This window comes from Lepisosteus platostomus, chromosome 5, assembly GCF_059453375.1.
Source record: "Lepisosteus platostomus isolate fLepPlt1 chromosome 5, fLepPlt1.hap1, whole genome shotgun sequence".
Taxonomy (NCBI): domain Eukaryota; kingdom Metazoa; phylum Chordata; class Actinopteri; order Semionotiformes; family Lepisosteidae; genus Lepisosteus; species Lepisosteus platostomus.
In genome coordinates this window covers 1,786,062-1,811,728 of record NC_142615.1, presented here as the reverse complement: position 1 = coordinate 1,811,728, position 25,667 = coordinate 1,786,062, and the positions used below count along the sequence as shown (strand labels likewise).

Genomic DNA, 25,667 nt, shown 5'->3' with positions numbered 1-25,667 from the left:
CCCCACCCCCACCCCCCTCTGTGTACAGTAGAGCCCCCTGTCCTGACTGGAGGAGCTCACCCAGCTGTGTCTGAAGAGAAGCCAGGGTATCGGCTTCAACCACAGGGCTGGGCAGCTCGTTCCCCACCCCCGCCCCCCTCTGTGTACAGTAGAGCCTCCTGTCCTGACTGGAGGAGCTCACCCAGCTGTGTCTGGAGAGAAGCCAGGGTATCGGGTTCAACCACAGGGCTGGGCAGCTTGTTCCCCACCCCCACCCCCCTCTGTGTACAGTAGAGCCCCCTGTCCTGACTGGAGGAGCTCACCCAGCTGTGTCTGAAGAGAAGCCAGGGTATCGGCTTCAACCACAGGGCTGGGCAGCTCGTTCCCCACCCCCGCCTCCCTCTGTGTACAGTAGAGCCTCCTGTCCTGACTGGAGGAGCTCACCCAGCTGTGTCTGGAGAGAAGCCAGGGTATCGGCTTCAACCACAGGGCTGGGCAGCTTGTTCCCCACCCCCACCACCCTCTGTGTACAGAAGAGCCTGTTCTTTGCAGTTTCAATCCCAGTAGTTTCCCCTCTGCCCTCTGGTTTGTGTTTCACAGTAAAACCACCTGCAGGAGGTGGGGCGGGGGGTCGGAATAGTGGGGTACAACCAGCCTAGAGTGAGGCAGGGCCTGACTCAGACGCTCCCTCACACAGACAGAGAGGCGAGGCTCGGAGTCGAACAGGCGCTGTCCCGCTCGGTGCTGGGGAATCCTGTTTGTCTGCATGTCAGTCAGGAGTGATGATCCGCGTTCCTCTCGCTGATAAGACCAGACCGGGCTGGTCTCTCAGCATTCCTACCCTCACTCCGAGACCACGGGAATGTGACAGCAGGAAACGGGAGCAGAGATTCTCGGAAAGAGGACAGGGGAGGGATGCAAAACCCCAGCTCAGAAACACAGCGTCTCTTGTCACCCCACTTCCTGAAAAACCCTCCTGACTTTCCTCCCAGCAGAGCAGAGGATCGCATCCTCACACATTTATCTAAAAAAATAAAAATATTATAGCAATTCTGTTGACAAGAATTAACCCCCCCTCTCTCTCTCAGTGCAGTGTTCATGTACTGGAGTGTCCAGTCAGTGTGTGTGTATGAACCCCTCTCTCTCTCAGTGCAGTGTTCATGTACTGGAGTGTCCAGTCAGTGTGTGTGTATGAACCCCTCTCTCTCTCAGTGCAGTGTTCATGTACTGGAGTGTCCAGTCAGTGTGTCTGTATGAACCCCTCTCTCTCTCAGTGCAGTGTTCATGTACTGGAGTGTCCAGTCAGTGTGTGTGTATGAACCCCTCTCTCTCAGTGCAGTGTTCATGTACTGGAGTGTCCAGTCAGTGTGTCTGTATGAACCCCTCTCTCTCTCAGTGCAGTGTTCATGTACTGGAGTGTCCAGTCAGTGTGTGTGTGTGAACCCCTCTCTCTCTCAGTGCAGTGTTCATGTACTGGAGTGTCCAGTCAGTGTGTGTGTGTGAACCCCTCTCTCTCTCAGTGCAGTGTTCATGTACTGGAGTGTCCAGTCAGTGTGTGTGTATGAACCCCTCTCTCTCTCAGTGCAGTGTTAATGTACTGGAGTGTCCAGTCAGTGTGTGTGTATGAACCCCTCTCTCTCTCAGTGCAGTGTTCATGTCCTGGAGTGTCCAGTCAGTGTGTCTGTATGAACCCCTCTCTCTCTCAGTGCAGTGTTCATGTACTGGAGTGTCCAGTCAGTGTGTCTGTATGAACCCCTCTCTCTCTCAGTGCAGTGTTCATGTCCTGGAGTGTCCAGTCAGTGTGTCTGTGTGAACCCCTCTCTCTCTCAGTGCAGTGTTCATGTACTGGAGTGTCCAGTCAGTGTGTCTGTATGAACCCCTCTCTCTCTCAGTGCAGTGTTCATGTACTGGAGTGTCCAGTCAGTGTGTGTGTATGAACCCCTCTCTCTCTCAGTGCAGTGTTCATGTACTGGAGTGTCCAGTCAGTGTGTCTGTATGAACCCCCCTCTCTCTCAGTGCAGTGTTCATGTACTGGAGTGTCCAGTCAGTGTGTCTGTATGAACCCCTCTCTCTCTCAGTGCAGTGTTCATGTACTGGAGTGTCCAGTCAGTGTGTGTGTGTGAACCCCTCTCTCTCTCAGTGCAGTGTTCATGTACTGGAGTGTCCAGTCAGTGTGTGTGTGTGAACCCCTCTCTCTCTCAGTGCAGTGTTCATGTACTGGAGTGTCCAGTCAGTGTGTGTGTATGAACCCCTCTCTCTCTCAGTGCAGTGTTAATGTACTGGAGTGTCCAGTCAGTGTGTGTGTATGAACCCCTCTCTCTCTCAGTGCAGTGTTCATGTCCTGGAGTGTCCAGTCAGTGTGTCTGTATGAACCCCTCTCTCTCTCAGTGCAGTGTTCATGTACTGGAGTGTCCAGTCAGTGTGTCTGTATGAACCCCTCTCTCTCTCAGTGCAGTGTTCATGTACTGGAGTGTCCAGTCAGTGTGTGTGTGTGAACCCCTCTCTCTCTCAGTGCAGTGTTCATGTACTGGAGTGTCCAGTCAGGGTGTGTGTGTGAACCCCTCTCTCTCTCAGTGCAGTGTTCATGTACTGGAGTGTCCAGTCAGTGTGTGTGTATGAACCCCTCTCTCTCTCAGTGCAGTGTTCATGTACTGGAGTGTCCAGTCAGTGTGTCTGTATGAACCCCTCTCTCTCAGTGCAGTGTTCATGTACTGGAGTGTCCAGTCAGTGTGTCTGTATGAACCCCTCTCTCTCTCAGTGCAGTGTTCATGTACTGGAGTGTCCAGTCAGTGTGTCTGTGTGAACCCCTCTCTCTCTCAGTGCAGTGTTCATGTACTGGAGTGTCCAGTCAGTGTGTGTGTGAACCCCTCTCTCTCTCAGTGCAGTGTTCATGTACTGGAGTGTCCAGTCAGTGTGTGTGTATGAACCCCTCTCTCTCTCAGTGCAGTGTTCATGTACTGGAGTGTCCAGTCAGTGTGTGTGTGTGAACCCCTCTCTCTCTCAGTGCAGTGTTCATGTACTGGAGTGTCCAGTCAGTGTGTGTGTATGAACCCCTCTCTCTCTCAGTGCAGTGTTCATGTACTGGAGTGTCCAGTCAGTGTGTGTGTATGAACCCCTCTCTCTCTCAGTGCAGTGTTCATGTACTGGAGTGTCCAGTCAGTGTGTCTGTATGAACCCCTCTCTCTCTCAGTGCAGTGTTCATGTACTGGAGTGTCCAGTCAGTGTGTGTGTATGAACCCCTCTCTCTCTCAGTGCAGTGTTCATGTACTGGAGTGTCCAGTCAGTGTGTCTGTATGAACCCCCCTCTCTCTCAGTGCAGTGTTCATGTACTGGAGTGTCCAGTCAGTGTGTCTGTATGAACCCCTCTCTCTCTCAGTGCAGTGTTCATGTCCTGGAGTGTCCAGTCAGTGTCTGTATGAACCCCTCTCTCTCTCAGTGCAGTGTTCATGTACTGATGTGAGAATGCACGTTACTGATCTGTGAAAGTGTAAAGCAGCTCGCATTGGTGCTCATGGATTCAGCTGCTATTTGACTAGAATAGGATCAGATCTCTTTATCGGCCCTGTACAATCTCTTGCATGAGGAATGTGTCTTCTCCCAGACCCCAGCCTGCTCTCCATGAGACACACAGACAGGGAGAGAAGCTGGGGGTCAGAGCGCAGGGTCAGACATTTATACTGCGCCCAACGGAGTAGGAATCCTCTGCTGGGTGTGGGATTTGAACCAGCAACCTCCCAGCCACAGGCACAGGTCCTGAGCCACAGAGCCACATCCCCACCCCTATAAGCCTTAAATAATCTGTGTTATCAGACTTATTCTTGAATAAGAATAAGCCTTGTGAAGTAACACAGCCTCCGAACAGGCGGTTTAGAAAAGCACCACAACTGGTTCCACACTCCCACCACCCTTTGTGTAAAGACACCCCCCCCTCCCTCTTCTCTGTGTTGAATGCGCACTCCCCAGCGGTATGAGTAATGTATTCAAGCCTAAAGCAGCTTGCACTGGCACTCCTGAATTCAGCTGGGTATTTTACTAGACCAAGCTGTGCTGCACACACTGGGGTACAGCACCTGGGTTTGAACCTGTGAGTCCTGACTCCTGCTCTTTAAAAGCACAGACACTGACTGACTAAAACCCTATCGGCGCGGCTTCTGCGTTTGAATGACTGTAGGGAAACCGCTAAGAAGAAGAAATGAACAGTCTGATAAAATCATACAGTATAACCATCACCATCACGCGCAGGTGGTTAGATATCGTCACAGGCGTCCGTCAGCGTTTCAACACCCCGTTCAGAAGAGTCTGACCAGTTTCTTTTCTGCCACTTCATGAACATGTCGACACTCAACGGTGTGGAAACTCATTCGCCTGAACCTTAAAACATCACCTTCACACAACCGGAAACCCACCTGAGACCCCCGGCGGTACTGAATTGACATTTGGTAAAGGATCTGTTTTTATAACTATCCTGTTCATTATTGCTGGAAAAATACTAAAAAGTAAGTGGTCTAAGACTGCTCCCTCTATGATCGCTTTAAAGCTGTAATTCCTTTTTTATTTAAATTCTATTCCAAATGTACAGAATCAAAAGGCGAGAGACACACTGGAAACATGTCAAAAGTTTCATATTCAGCTTTCACAATTGTGAATTCCTCTGGCTGCGAAGGGCCTGTTTTTGTACCCGTTTTGATGTTTAAATAAAAACAATTTAAAAAAACAGGAATTTGGAAACACACCCCTTACCTGTGTCTTTCGTCTTGCACAGCCTGCTGACTTTGGATCAGGCTGATGGGTTTCTTGATCGGACAAATGACACACACACACACCTTGGACAGGACACACACACCCTGGACAGGACAGTAGTCCATCACAGGGCACACACACACACACTCACACACCCTGGACAGGACACCAGTCCATCACAGGACACAACACACACCCTGGACAGGACACACACACACCCTGGACAGGACACCAGTCCTTAACAGGACACACATACACACTCACTCACACACCCTGGACAGGACACCAGTCCATCACAGGACACACACACACTCACAAACCCTGGACAGGACACCAGTCCATCACAGGACACACACACACTCACACACCCCGGACAGGACACCAGTCCATCACAGGACACACACACACTCACACACCCCGGACAGGACACCAGTCCATCACAGGAAACACACACACACACACACACACACACACACACACACACACACACACACACACACACACACACACACACACACACACACACACATCGGGACCAGTGTTTCACCTTTATTCCTTTATGTTACAGTCATGCAAAGTTGATGATTCCCTGTGATAGTTTGTCAGATAACTATAAGAACTGGGCCTGTATCCAGCTGATATCAGATATAATATTACACCTTCTGAAATTATAGCACTCGATTTACAAGCAATCAAATAGGGAACCAAAAGAAAGTTCAGAATGCAGACAAGAATGTTCATATTCTGTAAATCATACAAAATCCTTCACTACTTTTATTAAACAGCCTTACATTTAGAACTGACTTTTTTATTGTATTTTATAATCTTAAAGTTCTGTATGTCTCTGTTGCACCTGCTTTGGTTTGGTTTTTACCAGCTTCATGGTGGTAAAGGTGAGTTATTTACTGTTCCTCTATAGGCCTTTAGATCATGTATAACAGCTGCGCTAGTATGTTTCTACAGTATATTACAGCGTCCGTGACAACACATTATATTAGAGCATCCGTGACAACAGTCCTTTCCATCCATTTCGTCCTTTTTTTCTTTCTTAACTTGATTAATGGTTCTGAGGAGCTTCTCATGAGAGAACTGGTCTTCTCCATACACTGCCGACATGATGTCGATCTTCTCCAGCAGGCTGGTCACCTGAGAGTAATCTCCTTCAACTGTGTTGTCGAAGAGGTGAAACCCGCCCCCACACTGCCTGACCAGCTCCCTCAGATCAGGGTCAGAGTTCAGGAGAAACTGCTGAATGGTCTGATTTCTCAGCTTGTCGGCGTGGGTGAACAGGACCATGATGCGTTGTGTGACTCCCGGGCTGAACTTCTGCTGTATCTGTGTCTGGATCTTCTTCTCTCCCTGAGTGAATCGTCCCAGCTGGAGCACCAGGAGGAAGACGTGAGCTCCTGGGGCAGACAGATCCAGACAGCGCTGGATCTGAGCCCCGGGGTCAGGACAGGCTTGGTCGAAGAAGTCTGGAGTGTCGATCACAGCCACTCGTCTCCCGTCGATCTGCGTCTCTGCTCGCTGACACTCAGTGGTCACAGCCTGGGAGGTGAGGGAGGTTTTAAACTCCTTTCTTCCCAGGATGGTGTTTCCTGCTGAGCTCTTCCCTGAGCCTCCCCTGCCCAGCAGCACCAGCGTCAGAGCTGCAGTTTGCCCCTGGGCTGGACGTGCTGTGGGACAAGGACATGACAGTTCACTGTGCTGCAGGACTTCCACAGGAAGGTACAGGCAAGGACTTCCAATGGAAGAGACAACTCCAGCAGTGACGAATCTTACAGTCACACCTGCACCTCTCCAGAGACACGCTGGCTCATGCATTTGTCATCTGAGTCTTCTCTACATGTCCTGTTGTGCCATCTAGTGCTCATAACACGTATTGCAGTTCAAAACAAGTATCCCCATTCCCTATAACACTCAACATTACCTTCCTGTTTCCTAAAGAGACGTGTTTCTCTCAGAAAATACTGCACAAGTCCAAATGTCTATAATCCAAATCATTTCAGGAAGTCACACTACCTCCAGTCTTACAAACCGAGAGGCGTTAAAAAGACAAGTGACCCTAGAGTTAGGGTTAGGGAGTCAGTAGTCAGCACTGCTGCCTGGCAGCACTGGGGCCCTGGGTTCAATTCCTGGGGTGCTGTCTGTGTGGAGTCTGCATGTTCTCCTCGTGTTTGTGAAGGTTTCCTCCCACAGTCCACAGACATGCTTGTGGGTTAAAGGCCTTCTGGGAGAACTGGCCCGGTTTTAGTGACTGTGTGTTTGGGTCAGTGTGTGTGTGTGTCCTGTGATAGACTGGTGTCCTGTCCAAGGTGTGTGAGTGTGTGTGTGTCCTGTGATGGGTTGGTGTCCTGTCCAGTGTGTGTGTGTGTGTGTGTGTGTGTGTGTGTGTCCTGTGATGGACTGGTGTCTTGTCCAGGGTGTGTGTGTGTGTGTGTGTGTGTGTGTGTGTCCTGTGATGGACTGGTGTCCTGTCCAGGGTGTTTGTGTGAGTGTGTGTGTGTCTTGTCCGGGGTGTGTGAGTGTGTGTGTTCTGTGATGGACTGGTGTCCTGTCCAGGGTGTGTGAGTGTGTGTCTGACCTGTGATGGACTGGTGTCCTGTCCAGGGTGTGTGAGTGTGTGTCTGACCTGTGATGGACTGGTGTCCTGTCCAGGGTGTGTGTGTGAGTGTGTGTGTGTGTCCTCTGATGGACTGGTTTCCTGTCCAGGGTGTGTGAGTGTGTGTGTGTCCTCTGATGGACTGGTTTCCTGTCCAGGGTGTGTGAGTGTGTGTGTGTGTCCTCTGATGGACTGGTTTCCTGTCCAGGGTGTGTGAGTGTGTGTGTGTCCTGTGATGGACTGGTGTCCTGACCAGGGTGTGTGAGTGTGTGTGTCTCACCTGTGATGGACTGGTGTCCTGTCCAGGGTGTGTGAGTGTGTGTGTGTGTCCGACCTGTGATGGACTGGTGTCCTGTCCAGGGTGTGTGAGTGTGTGTCTCACCTGTGATGGACTGGTGTCCTGTCCAGGATGAACCCCGTCTTGTGTCCATTGCTTGCTGGGATAGGTTCCAGCTGCCCAGCGACCCTGAATTGGGAGAAATGGGTGAATGGACTGGTGGACCAGAGAGCAGAAGTGTGTTAAGGAAGCCTGTGAGTCCGTCCCTCTCCCACATACAGATCCCTAGAGCTCTGCGCAGCTCACAGCTGCTGAGCCAATGTGCTGTGGTGTGCGCAATGTCAGATGTTCCCAGTTTATGGACATCGGTGAACACCAGTGACATCCTTCTCTCCGTCACTGGGACAGAGGAAGAGGAGGAGTGAAAACAATGCTGTGTAGCAGCAGACGGGCGGAGAGGCAGATGCGTGTTCCCTGACACACCTGTGTCTTGCTGAATGTTTAGGAGCCGTGAGCAGGTGGCTTGGGAAAACCAGTTGACCAGAGAGCCACTGGTGAATTACAGGCAAGACAGAAACAGCTGAGTGTGCTCAGAGCGGCGCTTGTTGAAGACGCGTTCGGAAACATGCTGACTTACCTCCAGAGCTGGGGTTTGATTTTCTCTGCTGCTTCCTGGTGTCTTCCTGCGTCATTCCCAGCTCCATTCCCTCTGCCTGGGACTCGCTCTCCCCCCTGTCCAGGGCTGTCAGGGGGTACAACTCTCCTCCGTTCTGCAGCACCAGCCTGTTGATCTTCTCCAGCAGCTGAGGCACCTGTGGGTGACCTGCGCTGGCTGTCTTGTTGTTGAAGACCTGGTACCTGTCCCCACACTCCCTGATCAGCTCTCGGAGGTCCTTCTGGGAATTCTTCAGGAATTTCTCTTCTGTCACCCCTTCCAGGTCGTCGCCGTGGGTGAACAGGACCACGATGTGCCGTGTGACTCCCGGGCCGAACTTCTGCTGCATCTGTGTCAGGATCTTCTTTTCTCCCTGGGAGAATCGGCCCAGCTGGAGCACCAGGAGGAAGACGTGAGCTCCTGGGGCAGACAGATCCAGACAGCGCTGGATCTGAGCCCCGGGGTCAGGACAGGCTTGGTCGAAGAAGTCTGGAGTGTCGATCACAGCCACTCGTCTCCCGTGGATCTGCGTCTCTGCTCTCTGACACTCAGTGGTCACAGCCCGGGAGGTGAGGGAGGTTTTAAACTCCTTTCTTCCCAGGATGGTGTTTCCTGCTGAGCTCTTCCCTGAGCCTCTCCTGCCCAGCAGCACCAGCGTCAGAGCTGCAGTTTGCCCCTGGGCTGGACCTGCTGTGGGACAAGGACATGACAGTTCACTGTGCTGCAGGACTTCCACAGGAAGGTACAGGCAAGGACTTCCAATGGAAGAGACAACTCCAGCAGTGACGAATCTTACAGTCACACCTGCACCTCTCCAGAGACACGCTGGCTCATGCATTTGTCATCTGAGTCTTCTCTACATGTCCTGTTATGCCATCTGGTGCTCACAACACATACACAACATAACACTCAACATTACCTTCCTGTTTCCTAAAGAGACGTGTTTCTCTCAGAAAATACTGCACTAGTCCAAATGTTCTGTAATCCAAATCATTTCAGGAAGTCACACTACCTCCAGTCTTACAAACCGAGAGGCGTTAAAAAGACAAGTGACCCTAGAGTTAGGGTTAGGGATCAGTAGTCAGCACTGCTGCCTGGCAGCACTGGGGCCCTGGGTTCACTTCCTGGGGTGCTGTCTGTGTGGAGTCTGCATGTTCTCCCCGTGTTTGTGAAGGTTTCCTCCCACAGTCCACAGACATGCTGGTGGGTTAAAGGCCTTCTGGGAGAACTGGCCCGGTTTTAGTGACTGTGTGTTTGGGTCAGTGTGTGTGTGTGTGTGTCCCGTGATGGACTGGTGTCCCATCCAGGGTGTGTGTGTGTGTGTGTGTGTGTGTGTGTCCTGTGATGGACTGCTGTCCTGTCCAGGGTGTGTGTGAGTGTGTGTCTCACCTGTGATGAACTGCTGTCCTGTCCAGGGTGAAACCCGTCTTGTGTCCATTGCTTGCTGGGATAGGTTCCAGCTGCCCTGCGACCCTGAATTGGGAGAAATGGGTGAATGGACTGGTGGATCAGAGAGCAGAAGTGTGTTAAGGAAGCCTGCGAGTCCGTCCCTCTCCCACATACAGATCCCTAGAGCTCTGCGCAGCTCAGAGCTGCTGAGCCAATGCGCTGTGGTGTGCGCAATGTCAGATGTTCCCAGTTTATGGACATCGGTGAACACCAGTGACATCCTTCTCTCCGTCACTGGGACAGAGGAAGAGAAGGAGTGAAAACAATGCTGTGTAGCAGCAGATGGGTGGAGAGCCAGATGCGTGTTCCCTGACACACCTGTGTCTCGCTGAATGTTTAGGAGCCGTGAGCAGGTGGCTTGGGAAAACCAGTTGACCAGAGAGCCACTGGAGAATTACAGGCAAGACAGAAACAGCTGAGTGTGCTCAGAGCGGCGCTTGTTGAAGACGCGTTCTGAAACATGCTGACTTACCTCCGGAGCTGGGGTTTGATTTCTTCTGCTGCTCCCCTGCCTGCTTCCCGGGGTCTTCCTGCGTCATTCCCAGCTCCATTCCCTCTGCCTGGAACTCGCTCTCCCCCCTGTCCAGGGCTGTCAGGGGGTACAACTCTCCTCCGTTCTGCAGCACCAGCCTGTTGATCTTCTCCAGCAGCTGAGGCACCTGTGGGTGACCTGCGCTGGCTGTCTTGTTGTTGAAGACCTGGTACCTGCCCCCACACTCCCTGATCAGCTCTCGGAGGTCCTTCTGGGAATTCTTCAGGAATTCCTCTTCTGTCACCCCTTCCAGGTCGTCTCCGTGGGTGAACAGGACCACGATGTGCCGTGTGACTCCCGGGCTGAACTTCTGCTGTATCTGTGTCAGGATCTTCTTCTCTCCCTGGGAGAATCGGCCCAGCTGGAGCACCAGGAGGAAGACGTGAGCTCCTGGGGCAGACAGATCCAGACAGCGCTGGATCTGAGCCCCGGGGTCAGGACAGGCTTGGTCGATGAAGTCTGGAGTGTCGATCACAGCCACTCGTCTCCCGTGGATCTGCGTCTCTGCTCTCTGACACTCAGTGGTCACAGCCCGGGAGGTGAGGGAGGTTTTAAACTCCTTTCTTCCCAGGATGGTGTTTCCTGCTGAGCTCTTCCCTGAGCCTCTCCTGCCCAGCAGCACCAGCGTCAGAGCTGCAGTTTGCCCCTGGGCTGGACCTGCTGTGGGACAAGGACATGACAGTTCACTGTGCTGCAGGACTTCCACAGGAAGGTACAGGCAAGGACTTCCAATGGAAGAGACAACTCCAGCAGTGACGAATCTTACAGTCACACCTGCACCTCTCCAGAGACACGCTGGCTCATGCATTTGTCATCTGAGTCTTCTCTACATGTCCTGTTGTGCCATCTGGTGCTCACAACACATACACAACATAACACTCAACATTACCTTCCTGTTTCCTAAAGAGACGTGTTTCTCTCAGAAAATACTGCACTAGTCCAAATATCTATAATCCAAATCATTTCAGGATGTCACACTACCTCCAGTCTAACAAACCGAGAGGCGTTAAAAAGACAAGTGACCCTAGAGTTAGGGTTAGGGAGTCAGTAGTCAGCACTGCTGCCTGGCAGCACTGGGGCCCTGGGTTCAATTCCTGGGGTGCTGTATGTGAGGAGTCTGCATGTTCTCCTCGTGTTTGTGAGGGTTTCCTCCCACAGTCCACAGACATGCTTGCGCGTTAAAGGCCTTCTGGGAGATCTGGCCCGGTTTTAGTGAGTGTGTGTTTGGGTCAGTGTGTGTGTGTGTGTCCCGTGATAGACTGGTGTCCCATCCAGGGTGTGTGTGTGTGTGTGTGTGTGTGTGTGTGATGGACTGCTGTCCTGTCCAGGGTGTGTGTGTGTCCTGTGATGGACTGATGTCCTGTCCAGGGTGTTTGAGGGTGTGTGTGTCTGACCTGTGATGGACTGGTGTCCTGTCCAGGATGAACCCCGTCTTGTGTCCATTGCTTGCTGGGATAGGTTCCAGCTGCCCTGTGACCCTGAACTGGGAGAAATGGGTGAATGGACTGGTGGACCAGAGAGCAGAAGTGTGTTAAGGAAGCCTGCGAGTCCGTCCCTCTCCCACATACAGATCCCTACAGCTCTGTGCAGCTCAGAGCTGCTGAGCTAATGTGCTGTGCTTCTCCTGCCCAACAGCACCTCCAGATGTCCCACTGACTGATCCAGTTATGAGAAGAAAGAGTGAACAGACTGTATCATCGTAACACATTCAGAATATTGGCATTGTACATTTTTGTAGACCAAATTCAGAACATAAAAATGATGTCTTTTTATAAATTGCGAATACAGTGTCTATTAGTCTTTCCCTTGTGGCCGAGGGCACCTTATTTCGGGAAGTGTGTAGCTGTCTGGAAGTGCAGTGTCCAATAACACACTGTGGATTCATCTCAGTCCGTATTTGTTCTCTGTGTGGAGAAGGACTGCAACTTTACCCCTTTGCAAAACTGAACACGTATGTGTGTTAGCATGCTCGCGAGTGGAGTAATTAGTAATTAATTCAGGAATATCACTGATTGCACTGCTGTCTCAAGTCGTCATCACAAATCAGCTTCACAGACTTATCGCTAATTCTCCATTGCGGCAGTGGGAAGGGATTCCCCTGCGCACCACTAGGGGGCCCTCTAACTGTCCCCTCGCTAGCTAATTCATCGTGAGAAGCCCTATATTACATTGGAACACAAACGCCCAGGGTTCGCCTCAGAGCCAGGGTACCAGCTGAAAGGGTGCAGAAGCCTTTTCCTACTCTAGAGAAATCTCTTCACTCCCCTGTACTCTCGCCTTAATTGTTTCTTCTGGGCCTTTCTCAGAGAGCAGAAAAGCAAAGAGACAAATCAGATTATTAATTGGTAGGTGTGGCAGTTTGCTGAGTATAATAACATCAACGATATGAAACATTTGTCATTTTGAGAAGAGGTATAATCGTCTAAAAAACCACTCTGCTCTGAAACAGTGTCTGTCAGTGTGCATCTATGCGCTGTGTGTCATCTCTCTCCGTGTTAGACTCACCGGGAGCCATGGTGCGTTCCTGTGAGGTTGAGGTTGAGGTTGAGGTTGAGGCAGGAGGCTCTTCGACTCTCTCTGGCAGCAGCAGTAAGAAGCAAAGTGCTCCTGCTAGAAGACTTAAAGAGCTCTCTGCAGCTGTGGGCGGATCATCAGGAAGACACACCCAGAAGCGCCTCATAAAAGATCTGTCATCCACGCAGGAGTAGCTCCTCAGGCAAGTGAGTGGCTTTTTGATCGCAGTTAGTTTGATTACAGATCCTTAAGACTCTGTAGTCGGCTGTAGAGCCTGCTGGCTTGAAGAAGAAGGATTTTAATTCTTTAACATTAATCATTAATTAGCCTCGTACTTGTGTGCAAAATGCCTATTAAACAGAAAAGAAAAGAACAGTAAAATACTGGCACTACTTGTTCTATTTTTGATGACCAGATTGTCTGAACAAAGGATTCATTTGTCCACATTGGTCATCTGTCCTGTTTATCTTTACAGGGTGTGCAAAATGAACCATAGAACCACAGATGATAAAAACATGTTATAGGAGTAAATGTCTAATCTAATCAATCAATTCTGTCTAATCTAATCAATCCAAATATAAACTTTATTTTCCCTTTCTTTTGGACCAAAGCTAGAATTCATCACAACTTAACACCAATAAAGAGGTCAGGACAATTGCTATTTCAGGAAATCAGACAATTCTTTTACACTTTTCAAAAGTGAACCTGTAACTGAGTGATCTTCTCAGTCTATGCCTGGTCCTATTCCTGCCTCCTCCTGTGCCACACATTCTCTAATGCTGTTGACGTCCTCTAGAGCCTGAAAGGGAACGTAGCTTCATCTGATTTATGCCAGTGATTCTCTACTTCCTGTAGAAAACCTGAAATTGACTCAGGAGTGCCATTTTAAAAGCAATTCTTTCCTTTTCAGACCAGCTGCAGGAGAGGCGGATCGTCCTCATTGGGAAAACAGGAGTGGGGAAGAGCGCCGTCGGAAACACCATTCTGGGCAGGAAGGAGTTTCAATCTGCCCTCAGCACCAAATCGGTGACAAAGTGCTGTGAGAAACAGTCCACAGAGATCGACGGGAGACGTGTCGCTGTGATCGACGCTCCAGGCATCTTTGACACTGACGTCCCCGATGAGCGTATATTTCCTGAGATCGTGAGGTGTGTCCAGGTCTCCTGCCCGGGACCCCACGCCTTCCTGCTGGTCATCCAGCTGGGCCGCTTCACCGAGGAGGAGAAGAACGCTGTGGAGGCCCTGCAGGAGCTCTTTGGAGAAATGGCCAATTATTACACCATCGTCCTCTTCACCAGGGGGGACGAGCTGGAAGATGAAACCATTGACGACTACGTGATGAATACCCATCCAGACCTCCGGGAGGTGATCGGGAAGTGTGGCAGCAGGTACCACCGGGATCCGGGAGAAGGAGGGGGAGATGAAGAGGAAACGCACCCTGGAAAACAGGCAAGAGCTGCAGATCCTGGAGACAAAGCAGAAGCTGGAGCTGATGAGCATGAAGCAGGAGGCCATGAGGGCTGAGCTGGAGAGAATCCACCAGGAGAGAACAGAGGAGCTCAAGAAGAAACAGCAGGAAGAGCTGAAGAAGATCAGGGAGGAGGCTGAAAACTCACAGTACAACTTCAGCTTCACCGAAGCCCTGCAAATTAGCTGGGAGAAGCTTAAAGATCTGTTCAGAAAAAAACATAAATAGTTCAAGAGTAACGATTTGAGAGCACCTACAGCAAATGTTTAATAAGGCCAATTCTACTTTCATGATTTTAAGATTATCAATAAGTTTAAACTGTCCTTCCTGTTCTATTTTCTATTGGTTTTATGGTTTAGTAATACTCTTTGCATCATTGTAAATCCAAAATAAATGGTTTACTGGCTTTCTCTAGTGACTTAATTAGTGTGACTCTCACTGTAGAAAAAGGGAAACACTACTGTATTGAGTCTGAGCTCCATTCAGAACCGTATTCTGTACTGTGCTCCTGTTTGCATACAATAAAGATCTGCTTTCGATTTCTACAACCCTTAACCACTGTAATAAAGATCACAGTTGAGGCACAGTGATAAGAAGGAACATTCAAATCTCGCCTGATGTTCTCACTCATGGAAAGAGGAAAGGCAGTTCCTGGAACAGGGTTGTCCAGCTAGTGGGACAGACCTGCAGATGGACAAGATGGAGCAATGGCCACCAGTCCAGGTCATTATACTGCCAAACCAGTCACAGGCGTGTGCTCAGCGCTGGCCTTCTTGGACTAAATGGACAGGTTTCGTAAGAGATCTTAGACTGAGATAGTGGATAATCCAGGTGGCCTTGATAGACAGAAGCTACAGCACAATGAAAGAAGTTACCAAAACATTTCTGTAAATCATTAAACATCAGTGCTGCTGACATGAGAGAGTACAGTACAGTGCACTTGATGAACTCCGGAGATATTAATTTAAATAAACAACAACTCTGCAGTTCCATAAAAAATGAATTGTCGGTCTGGGTCAATAGTGTACAGTATCTGTCAGCACCTCCAGGTTTCAGTGAAAGTGAAAGAGAAGGAGCAGCTGTGAACTCTGACCCAGTCCCCCACCACCATCGCTCTGACGTCACTAGTCAGGCAGGAGCTGCGCTGAGAGGTTGTCATATCAGTGGGTCCAGCTTGAAGGATCTGCTCCTGCGAGAGATGTTCATGGATTATACTTCACGTGTTCTAGACACCATGGGGAATAATACAAGCAAAATGTTAGGATACAGTGGGATGTTGGGATAGTAGCATCTTACGTTGGGATATAACACAATAGTAAGGCCTCATTTCGAATATTGTGATTAGTTTTGGTTACTGTGTTATAGAATAAACATCGCTGCTCTGGAATCAGTCCAGAGAAGAGGAACCAGATAGGAACTGAGTCTCTTCAGTCTGAAGGGAGGGTCCCATACTGACAGGCTGAGGGAACTGAGTCTCTTCAGTCTGAAGGGAGTGTCCCAAACTGACTGGCTTAGGGAACTGAGTCTCTTCAGTCTGAAGGGAGGGTCCCACACTGACAGGCTGGAGGAACTGAGTCTCTTCAGTCTGAAGGGAGTGAACTACAATGACAGGCTGAGGGAACTGAGTCTATTCAGTCTGAAGGGAGTGTCCCACACTGACAGGCTGAGGGAACTGAGTCTCTTCAGTCTGAAGGGAGTGTCCCGCACTGACAGGCTGAGGGAACTGAGTCTATTCAGTCTGAAGGGAGTGTCCCACACTGACAGGCTGAGGGAACCGAGTCTCTTCAGTCTGAAGGGAGTGTCCCGCACTGACAGGCTGAGGGAACTGAGTCTCTTCAGTCTGAATGGAGTGGCCCACACTGACAGGCTGCGGGAACTGAGTCTCTTCAGTCTGGAGGGAGTGTCCCACACTGACAGGCTGAGGGAACTGAGTCTATTTAGTCTGAAGGGAGTGTCCCACACTGACAGGCTGAGGGAACCGAGTCTCTTCAGTCTGAAGGGAGTGTCCCGCACTGACAGGCTGAGCGAAATGAGTCTCTTCAGTCTGAAGGGAGTGTCCCAAACTGACTGGCTGAGGGAACTGAGTCTCTTCAGTCTGAAGGGAGTGTCCCACACTGACAGGCTGGAGGAACTGAGTCTCTTCAGTCTGGAGGGAGTGTCCCACACTGACAGGCTGAGGGAACTGAGTCTCTTCAGTCTGAAGGGAGTGTCCCACACTGACAGGCTGAGGGAACTGAGTCTCTTCAGTCTGAAGGGAGTGTCCCACAATGACAGGCTGAAGGAACAGAGTCTCTTCAGTCTGAAGGGAGTGTCCCACACTGACAGGCTGAGGGAACTGAGTCTCTTTAGTCTAACTCTGACTATTGGGAATATACCGAGGTACGTTACCCAGTATACCAAGGTAGGTTACCCAGGATACCCAGGTAAGTTACCCAGTATACCCAGTATACCCAGGTAAGTTAACCATTATACCCAGTATACCCAGGTAAGTTACTCAGTATACCCAGGTGAGTTACCCAGTATACCCAGTATACCCAGGTGAGTTACCCAGTATACCCAGGTAAGCTGTGGGTTCATGAGTGTCAGTGAACAGTACACAAACACACCATATAAGATCACAAGAAGAGAACAAGGAGGAGGAGAGGAGGAGGAGAACAGAGAGGAGAGAGGAGTGGGGACCTGAAGCAGGAGCCCCTGTTTCCTGATCATCCAGCCCACCCCTGACTGGAGCCAGTATCTGAGCTGGCTGTTCTGTGTGTCTGGGGACCTCGGGTATCCTGGGTCAAACAGAGCTCGACTACAGAGGCGTCTTTCCTGCTTGGGGTGCAGTTTCAGAATCAGGAGATAGGAGATCGGCTCCTGTTGATTTTGTGCCATCCGGGTGCAGAGAGAGAGATCTGACTGCAGGGTGTATCACATTTATCAGAAGGCAGCTCATCTCTTCTCTGGCCTCTGCAGGCATTATTGAACAGTTTCAAATGTAGAAGAAGTCTAGGGGTTTTCTGGGTGACCAGAACGTAAGGCCCCTGAAACGCCTTGTTTGTCAACACTGTACACAGAGTAACTTGTGTGTGGTATCGTTTCTTGTGTGCAGTCTAGTTTGTCTCTTGTCAATGTAATGAGGAAGAATTTTGGCATTGACTTTTTTATGTACAGATGTCACAAGACATGCCTTCTTATTCAGCAACAGTATGAAATTGCAAGCACTTTATCTGATCTTTTGATGCTAACAATATAACTAGTTAACGATATAACTAGTTAACCTTCTGTTTGTAGACTTCCTGTTCACCAAACAAACCGTTCTGAGAAATCAAGTGGTCAGGTACAAGAAAGTATCTGTGGAGAAGAACAGCTCCTAATATGGACATTTAGAACGAGCTCTGCTATCACAAGCTTGCTGTATGAAACCCATGACCTTTGATATCATTATCAGAGGCTGCTGTCACGTCTGTATGAAAGTAAACTCTCCACACGTGTGAAACCAGGACTCCTCTGACCCACACTGAACCCCAGTGAAGAGTGAAGAGTTGTGTCTTATTGTGGAGAAATCACTTCCAGTCGGGGGTTATGAATAGTTGTTTGACTTATTGACTTAACCGCTCGGTCGGTTCCTGATTTTCACCAGTTTCCGAACCCCTCAGTTGTGACAATATCAAGAGGACCAGCTCCGTTTCTCCTCTCAGTACTTCATGGAAGACGTTACAAATATATTTGTACACTGGATTTTATTTCTGGTTTTGTTGATCTCTTTCTTTAATGTTTACAAATGTCAAGAAACACTTCCGCATAAAACACCCTCAGGGGTAGATGAAAATGAACATGAAGCAGGAGGCCATGAGGGCTGAGCTGGAGAGAACCCACCAGGAGAGAATAGAGGAGCTCAAGAAGAAACAGCAGGAAGAGCTGAAGAAGATCAGGGAGGAGGCTGAAAACTCACAGTACAACTTCAGTTCCACCGAAGCCCTGCAAATTAGCTGGGAGAAGCTTAAAGATCTGTTCAGAAAAAAACATAAATAGTTCAAGAGTAACGATTTGAGAGCACCTACAGCAAATGTTTAATAAGGCCAATTCTACTTTCATGATTTTAAGATTATCAATAAGTTTAAACTGTCCTTCCTGTCCTATTTTCTATTGGTTTTATGGTTTAGTAATACTCTTTGCATCATTGTAAATCCAAAATAAATGGTTTACTGGCTTTCTCTAGTGACTTAATTAGTGTGACTCTCACTGTAGAAAAAGGGAAACACTACTGTATTGAGTCTGAGCCCCATTCAGAACCGTATTCTGTACTGTGCTCCTGTTTGCATACAATAAAGATCTGCTTTCGATTTCTACAACCCTTAACCACTGTAATAAAGATCACACTTGAGGCACAGTGATAAGAAGGAAAATTCAAATCTCGCCTGACGTTCTCACTCATGGAAAGAGGAAAGGCAGTTCCTGGAACAGGGTTGTCCAGCTAGTGGGACTGACCTGCAGATGGACAAGATGGAGCAGTGGCCACCAGTCCAGGTCATTATACTGCCAAACCAGTCACAGGCGTGTGCTCAGCGCTGGCCTTCTTGGACTAAATGGACAGGTTTCGTAAGAGATCTTAGACTGAGATAGTGGATAATCCAGGTGGCCTTGATAGACAGAAGCTACAGCACAATGAAAGAAGTTACCAAAACATTTCTGTAAATCATTAAACATCAGTGCTGCTGACATGAGAGAGTACAGTACAGTGCACTTGATGAACTCCGGAGATATTAATTTAAATAAACAACAACTCTGCAGTTCCATAAAAAATGAATTGTCGGTCTGGGTCAATAGTGTACAGTATCTGTCAGCACCTCCAGGTTTCAGTGAAAGTGAAAGAGAAGGAGCAGCTGTGAACTCTGACCCAGTCCCCCACCACCATCGCTCTGACGTCACTAGTCAGGCAGGAGCTGCGCTGAGAGGTTGTCATATCAGTGGGTCCAGCTTGAAGGATCTGCTCCTGCGAGAGATGTTCATGGATTATACTTCACGTGTTCTAGACACCATGGGGAATAATACAAGCAAAATGTTAGGATACAGTGGGATGTTGGGATAGTAGCATCTTACGTTGGGATATAACACAATAGTAAGGCCTCATTTCGAATATTGTGATTAGTTTTGGTTACTGTGGTATAGAATAAACATCGCTGCTCTGGAATCAGTCCAGAGAAGAGGAACCAGATAGGAACTGAGTCTCTTCAGTCTGAAGGGAGGGTCCCACACTGACAGGCTGAGGGAACTGAGTCTCTTCAGTCTGAAGGGAGTGTCCCAAACTGACTGGCTTAGGGAACTGAGTCTCTTCAGTCTGAAGGGAGGGTCCCACACTGACAGGCTGAGGGAACTGAGTCTCTTCAGTCTGAAGGGAGTGTCCCACACTGACAGGCTGGAGGAACTGAGTCTCTTCAGTCTGAAGGGAGTGTCCCACAATGACAGGCTGAGGGAACTGAGTCTATTCAGTCTGAAGGGAGTGTCCCACACTGACAGGCTGAGGGAACTGAGTCTCTTCAGTCTGAAGGGAGTGTCCCGCACTGACAGGCTGGGGGAACTGAGTCTCTTCAGTCTGAAGGGAGGGTCCCACACTGACAGACTGAGGGAACAGAGTCTCTTCAGTCTGAAGGGAGTGTCCCGCACTGACAGGCTTAGGGAACTGAGTCTCTTCAGTCTGAAGGGAGTGTCCCACACTGACAGGCTGAGGGAACTGAGTCTCTTCAGTCTGAAGGGAATCTCCCACACTGACAGGCTGGGGGAACTGAGTCTCTTCAGAATGGATGTGTGTGTGTGAACCCCTCTCTCTCTCAGTGCAGTGTTCATGTACTGGAGTGTCCAGTCAGTGTGTGTGTATGAACCCCTCTCTCTCAGTGCAGTGTTCATGTACTGGAGTGTCCAGTCAGGGTGTCTGTATGAACCCCTCTCTCTCTCAGTGCAGTGTTCATGTACTGGAGTGTCCAGTCAGTGTGTCTGTATGAACCCCTCTCTCTCTCAGTGCAGTGTTCATGTACTGGAGTGTCCAGTCAGTGTGTCTGTGTGAACCCCTCTCTCTCTCAGTGCAGTGTTTATGTACTGGAGTGTCCAGTCAGTGTGTGTGTATGAACCCCTCTCTCTCTCAGTGCAGTGTTCATGTACTGGAGTGTCCAGTCAGTGTGTGTGTATGAACCCCTCTCTCTCTCAGGGCAGTGTTCATGTACTGGAGTGTCCAGTCAGTGTGTCTGTATGAACCCCTCTCTCTCTCAGTGCAGTGTTCATGTACTGGAGTGTCCAGTCAGTGTGTCTGTATGAACCCCTCTCTCTCTCAGTGCAGTGTTCATGTACTGGAGTGTCCAGTCAGTGTGTCTGTATGAACCCCTCTCTCTCTCAGTGCAGTGTTCATGTACTGGAGTGTCCAGTCAGTGTGTCTGTATGAACCCCTCTCTCTCTCAGTGCAGTGTTCATGTACTGGAGTGTCCAGTCAGTGTGTCTGTATGAACCCCTCTCTCTCTCAGTGCAGTGTTCATGTACTGGAGTGTCCAGTCAGTGTGTCTGTATGAACCCCTCTCTCTCAGTGCAGTGTTCATGTACTGGAGTGTCCAGTCAGTGTGTGTGTGTATATGAACCCCTCTCTCTCTCAGTGCAGTGTTCATGTACTGGAGTGTCCAGTCAGTGTGTGTGTATGAACCCCTCTCTCTCTCAGTGCAGTGTTCATGTACTGGAGTGTCCAGTCAGTGTGTGTGTATGAACCCCTCTCTCTCTCAGTGCAGTGTTCATGTACTGGAGTGTCCAGTCAGTGTGTCTGTGTGAACCCCTCTCTCTCTCAGTGCAGTGTTCATGTACTGGAGTGTCCAGTCAGTGTGTGTGTATGAACCCCTCTCTCTCTCAGTGCAGTGTTCATGTACTGGAGTGTCCAGTCAGTGTGTCTGTATGAACCCCTCTCTCTCTCAGTGCAGTGTTCATGTACTGGAGTGTCCAGTCAGTGTGTCTTTATGAACCCCTCTCTCTCAGTGCAGTGTTCATGTCCTGGAGTGTCCAGTCAGTGTGTCTGTGTGAACCCCTCTCTCTCTCAGTGCAGTGTTCATGTACTGGAGTGTCCAGTCAGTGTGTGTGTATGAACCCCTCTCTCTCTCAGTGCAGTGTTCATGTACTGGAGTGTCCAGTCAGTGTGTCTGTATGAACCCCTCTCTCTCTCAGTGCAGTGTTCATGTACTGGAGTGTCCAGTCAGTGTGTCTGTATGAACCCCTCTCTCTCAGTGCAGTGTTCATGTACTGGAGTGTCCAGTCAGTGTGTCTGTATGAACCCCTCTCTCTCAGTGCAGTGTTCATGTACTGGAGTGTCCAGTCAGTGTGTCTGTATGAACCCCTCTCTCTCAGTGCAGTGTTCATGTACTGGAGTGTCCAGTCAGTGTGTCTGTGTGAACCCCTCTCTCTCTCAGTGCAGTGTTCATGTACTGGAGTGTCCAGTCAGTGTGTCTGTATGAACCCCTCTCTCTCTCAGTGCAGTGTTCATGTACTGGAGTGTCCAGTCAGTGTGTCTGTATGAACCCCTCTCTCTCAGTGCAGTGTTCATGTACTGGAGTGTCCAGTCAGTGTGTCTGTGTGAACCCCTCTCTCTCTCAGTGCAGTGTTCGTGTACTGGAGTGTCCAGTCAGTGTGTTTGTGTGAACCCCTCTCTCTCTCAGTGCAGTGTTCATGTACTGGAGTGTCCAGTCAGTGTGTCTGTGTGAACCCCTCTCTCTCTCAGTGCAGTGTTCATGTACTGGAGTGTCCAGTCAGTGTGTGTGTATGAACCCCTCTCTCTCTCAGTGCAGTGTTCATGTACTGGAGTGTCCAGTCAGTGTGTGTGTATGAACCCCTCTCTCTCTCAGTGCAGTGTTCATGTACTGGAGTGTCCAGTCAGTGTGTCTGTATGAACCCCTCTCTCTCTCAGTGCAGTGTTCATGTACTGGAGTGTCCAGTCAGTGTGTGTGTATGAACCCCTCTCTCTCTCAGTGCAGTGTTCATGTACTGGAGTGTCCAGTCAGTGTGTCTGTATGAACCCCTCTCTCTCTCAGTGCAGTGTTCATGTACTGGAGTGTCCAGTCAGTGTGTGTGTATGAACCCCTCTCTCTCTCAGTGCAGTGTTCATGTACTGGAGTGTCCAGTCGGTGTGTCTGTGTGAACCCCTCTCTCTCTCAGTGCAGTGTTCATGTACTGGAGTGTCCAGTCAGTGTGTCTGTATGAACCCCTCTCTCTCTCAGTGCGGTGTTCATGTACTGGAGTGTCCAGTCAGTGTGTGTGTGTATGAACCCCTCTCTCTCTCAGTGCAGTGTTCATGTACTGGAGTGTCCAGTCAGTGTGTGTGTATGAACCCCTCTCTCTCTCAGTGCAGTGTTCATGTACTGGAGTGTCCAGTCAGTGTGTCTGTATGAACCCCTCTCTCTCTCAGTGCAGTGTTCATGTACTGGAGTGTCCAGTCAGTGTGTGTGTATGAACCCCTCTCTCTCTCAGTGCAGTGTTCATGTACTGGAGTGTCCAGTCAGTGTGTCTGTATGAACCCCTCTCTCTCTCAGTGCAGTGTTCATGTACTGGAGTGTCCAGTCAGTGTGTCTGTGTGAACCCCTCTCTCTCTCAGTGCAGTGTTCATGTACTGGAGTGTCCAGTCAGTGTGTGTATGAACCCCTCTCTCTCTCAGTGCAGTGTTCATGTACTGGAGTGTCCAGTCAGTGTGTCTGTATGAACCCCTCTCTCTCTCAGTGCAGTGTTCATGTACTGGAGTGTCCAGTCAGTGTGTCTGTATGAACCCCTCTCTCTCTCAGTGCAGTGTTCATGTACTGGAGTGTCCAGTCAGTGTGTCTGTATGAACCCCTCTCTCTCTCAGTGCAGTGTTCATGTACTGGAGTGTCCAGTCAGTGTGTGTGTATGAACCCCTCTCTCTCTCAGTGCAGTGTTCATGTACTGGAGTGTCCAGTCAGTGTGTCTGTATGAACCCCTCTCTCTCTCAGTGCAGTGTTCATGTACTGGAGTGTCCAGTCAGTGTGTCTGTGTGAACCTCTCTCTCTCTCAGTGCAGTGTTCATGTACTGGAGTGTCCAGTCAGTGTGTGTATGAACCCCTCTCTCTCTCAGTGCAGTGTTCATGTACTGGAGTGTCCAGTCAGTGTGTGTGTGTATGAACCCCTCTCTCTCTCAGTGCAGTGTTCATGTACTGGAGTGTCCAGTCAGTGTGTCTGTATGAACCCCTCTCTCTCTCAGTGCAGTGTTCATGTACTGGAGTGTCCAGTCAGTGTGTCTGTATGAACCCCTCTCTCTCTCAGTGCAGCGGGGCGCCCAGCCCGAGCGCTGCTGGAGCATTGTGGGAACAGGTACCACCTCTTCAACAACAGAGACGCCAGCGACCGCCAGCAGGTGACCCTGCTGCTGGACACGGTTGACGGGGTGGTGCAGGAGAACAGAGGGGGTCACTACGCCAGGGGGCACGGAGGCAGAGGCACAGAGGAGCAACAGAAAGACAAGAACAAATCGATCAAGGACCGGGTGCTGGGTTTCAGTAAAGTATCTCCAAGGTCCCGTCACCACCTGACAAGGCGGAAACAGAGTTATGACATCTCGCGCAAGATGGAGGTCCAGAGTGGGGACATAGAGGACAGGAGCAAAGTATTCTCACAGAAACAGAGTTATGACGTCTCGCGCAAGATGGAGGTCCAGAGTGGGGACATAGAGGATGGGAGCAAAGTATTCGCACAGAAACAGAGTTATGACGTCTCGCGCAAGATGGAGGTCCAGAGTGGGGACATAGAGGACTGGAGCAAAGTATTCTCACAGAAACAGAGTTATGACGTCTCACGCAAGATGGAGGTCCAGAGTGGGGACATAGAGGACGGGAGCAAAGTATTCGCACAGAAACAGAGTTATGACGTCTCGCGCAAGATGGAGGTCCAGAGTGGGGACATAGAGGACAGGAGCAAAGTATTCGCACAGAAACAGAGTTATGACGTCTCGCGCAAGATGGTGGTCCCGAGTGGGGACATAGAGGACGGGAGCAAAGTATTCTCACAGAAACAGAGTAATGACGTCTCGCGCAAGATGGAGGTCCAGAGTGGGGACATAGAGGACGGGAGCAAAGTATTCGCACAGAAACAGAGTTATGACGTCTCGCGCAAGATGGAGGTCCAGAGAGGGGACATAGAGGACTGGAGCAAAGTATTCGCACAGAAACAGAGTTATGACGTCTCACGCAAGATGGTGGTCCCGAGTGTGGACATAGAGGACGGGAGCAAAGTATTCGCACAGAAACAGAGTTACGACGTCTCGCGCAAGATGGTGGTCCCGAGTGGGGACAACAGCAAGTCCGGTGAAGTCCCCACGTGTTTGGAGCACAGCGCACACCACGTCGAGACCAGCCCAGGGCCAGCACGCTGAGGGCACAGGGCGCTGTCGTGTGCGTCAGTCTGACACCGGGGGGCGTTGATGGAGGGCTGGTGTGGAACTTTCAGCTGTCAAGAGGAGGAAGAGCACCTCTCTGGAGCAAAAGTTAATCATTTATAAAATGCCTCCCCAGGTCATTCGAGGTAATAACCACATGGCACATCTCGTGTGAATGGGCAGGAGGTCCACGGGGGGTGACGGGTCTTGACGTGCAGCTTGTTCCACACCCCCACCCCCCATTGCGTACAGTCGGGCCTCCTGTGATGTGTTTCTGTACGCTGCCCTGTCGTTTCAGCCTGTATCTGTTGGTCTTGGTTGCACTGTGAGAGCAGATAGTAAAACAACAGCTCCTGAATCCGAGTCGGTATCCCTGTCCTCACTGTTCATTCGGGGAAAATCCCACCATTCCGACGCGGTCATCAGCGATGACTGTGAACAGCGGCGCCCGGTTCAGGTGTCGTTCTCCGTCTACGGCCGGCTCCTTCGCACCCGAAGCCGTGTTTCCCCTCAGACTCGCCCGGTCACATTCCAGACCGGAGGAGGCGGAACGACGTGGGCTCTGCGCCAGTTTCCTCCAGGGCTCGGATGCCAGGCGTGCTCGGAGAAGACCTGGGGGGGGACGAGGATGACTCTGCGCGGGAGTCATTTGAACTCTCCCTACAGTCACAGGTCCTGCAGTGCCACCTAGTGTTCCGAACACAAACTGCGGTTCAGAAAATCCCTTCTCCCCTTTCCACTGACACTTCCTGCACAGACGTGTTTCTTCCAGAGACTCCCGTACTCTTCCTGGTGCACCCCCAAACACTCCCGGTCCTACCCACTGAGAGACAGAGCCTGGGAACCAGCGGCGGCACTGGGGTGTCTGTACCGCTGCTCAGTGAAGACAGACGTCCCCAGTCATCCCGTCACGCCGGCTGTGGACAGAACCGGGGGTGGTCTCTGGGGTCGGGCTCTCAAGAAACCCGTGTTCCTCACGACACCTTCGTCAGGTCAGTTCTGACGCAGCCAGCCCAGTGAGGTCTACAGCACGGCCTCCCATTATCTGTGAAGGGAAGTCATCT

The 25,667-nt window shown here is 50.3% G+C and overlaps 2 protein-coding genes across 2 annotated transcripts; one reads left to right on the top strand and one right to left on the bottom strand.

Moving 5' to 3' along the window:
- Window positions 1–573: 573 nt before the first annotated feature.
- On the bottom strand, window positions 574–12,749 carry LOC148662386 (GTPase IMAP family member 8-like). Its single transcript, XM_088633003.1, has 5 exons — window positions 12,740–12,749; window positions 10,175–10,894; window positions 8,236–8,943; window positions 5,825–6,395; window positions 574–667 (listed from the first exon to the last, which is right to left on the bottom strand). Exons 1-5 carry the CDS (start codon window positions 12,747–12,749, stop codon window positions 574–576), a joined length of 2,103 nt encoding a protein of 700 aa, XP_088489129.1.
- Window positions 12,748–24,600, top strand: LOC148662385 (uncharacterized). Its single transcript, XM_088633002.1, has 4 exons — window positions 12,748–12,823; window positions 13,641–14,197; window positions 18,024–18,154; window positions 23,496–24,600. Exons 1-4 carry the CDS (start codon window positions 12,748–12,750, stop codon window positions 24,598–24,600), a joined length of 1,869 nt encoding a protein of 622 aa, XP_088489128.1.
- Window positions 24,601–25,667: the final 1,067 nt, after the last annotated feature.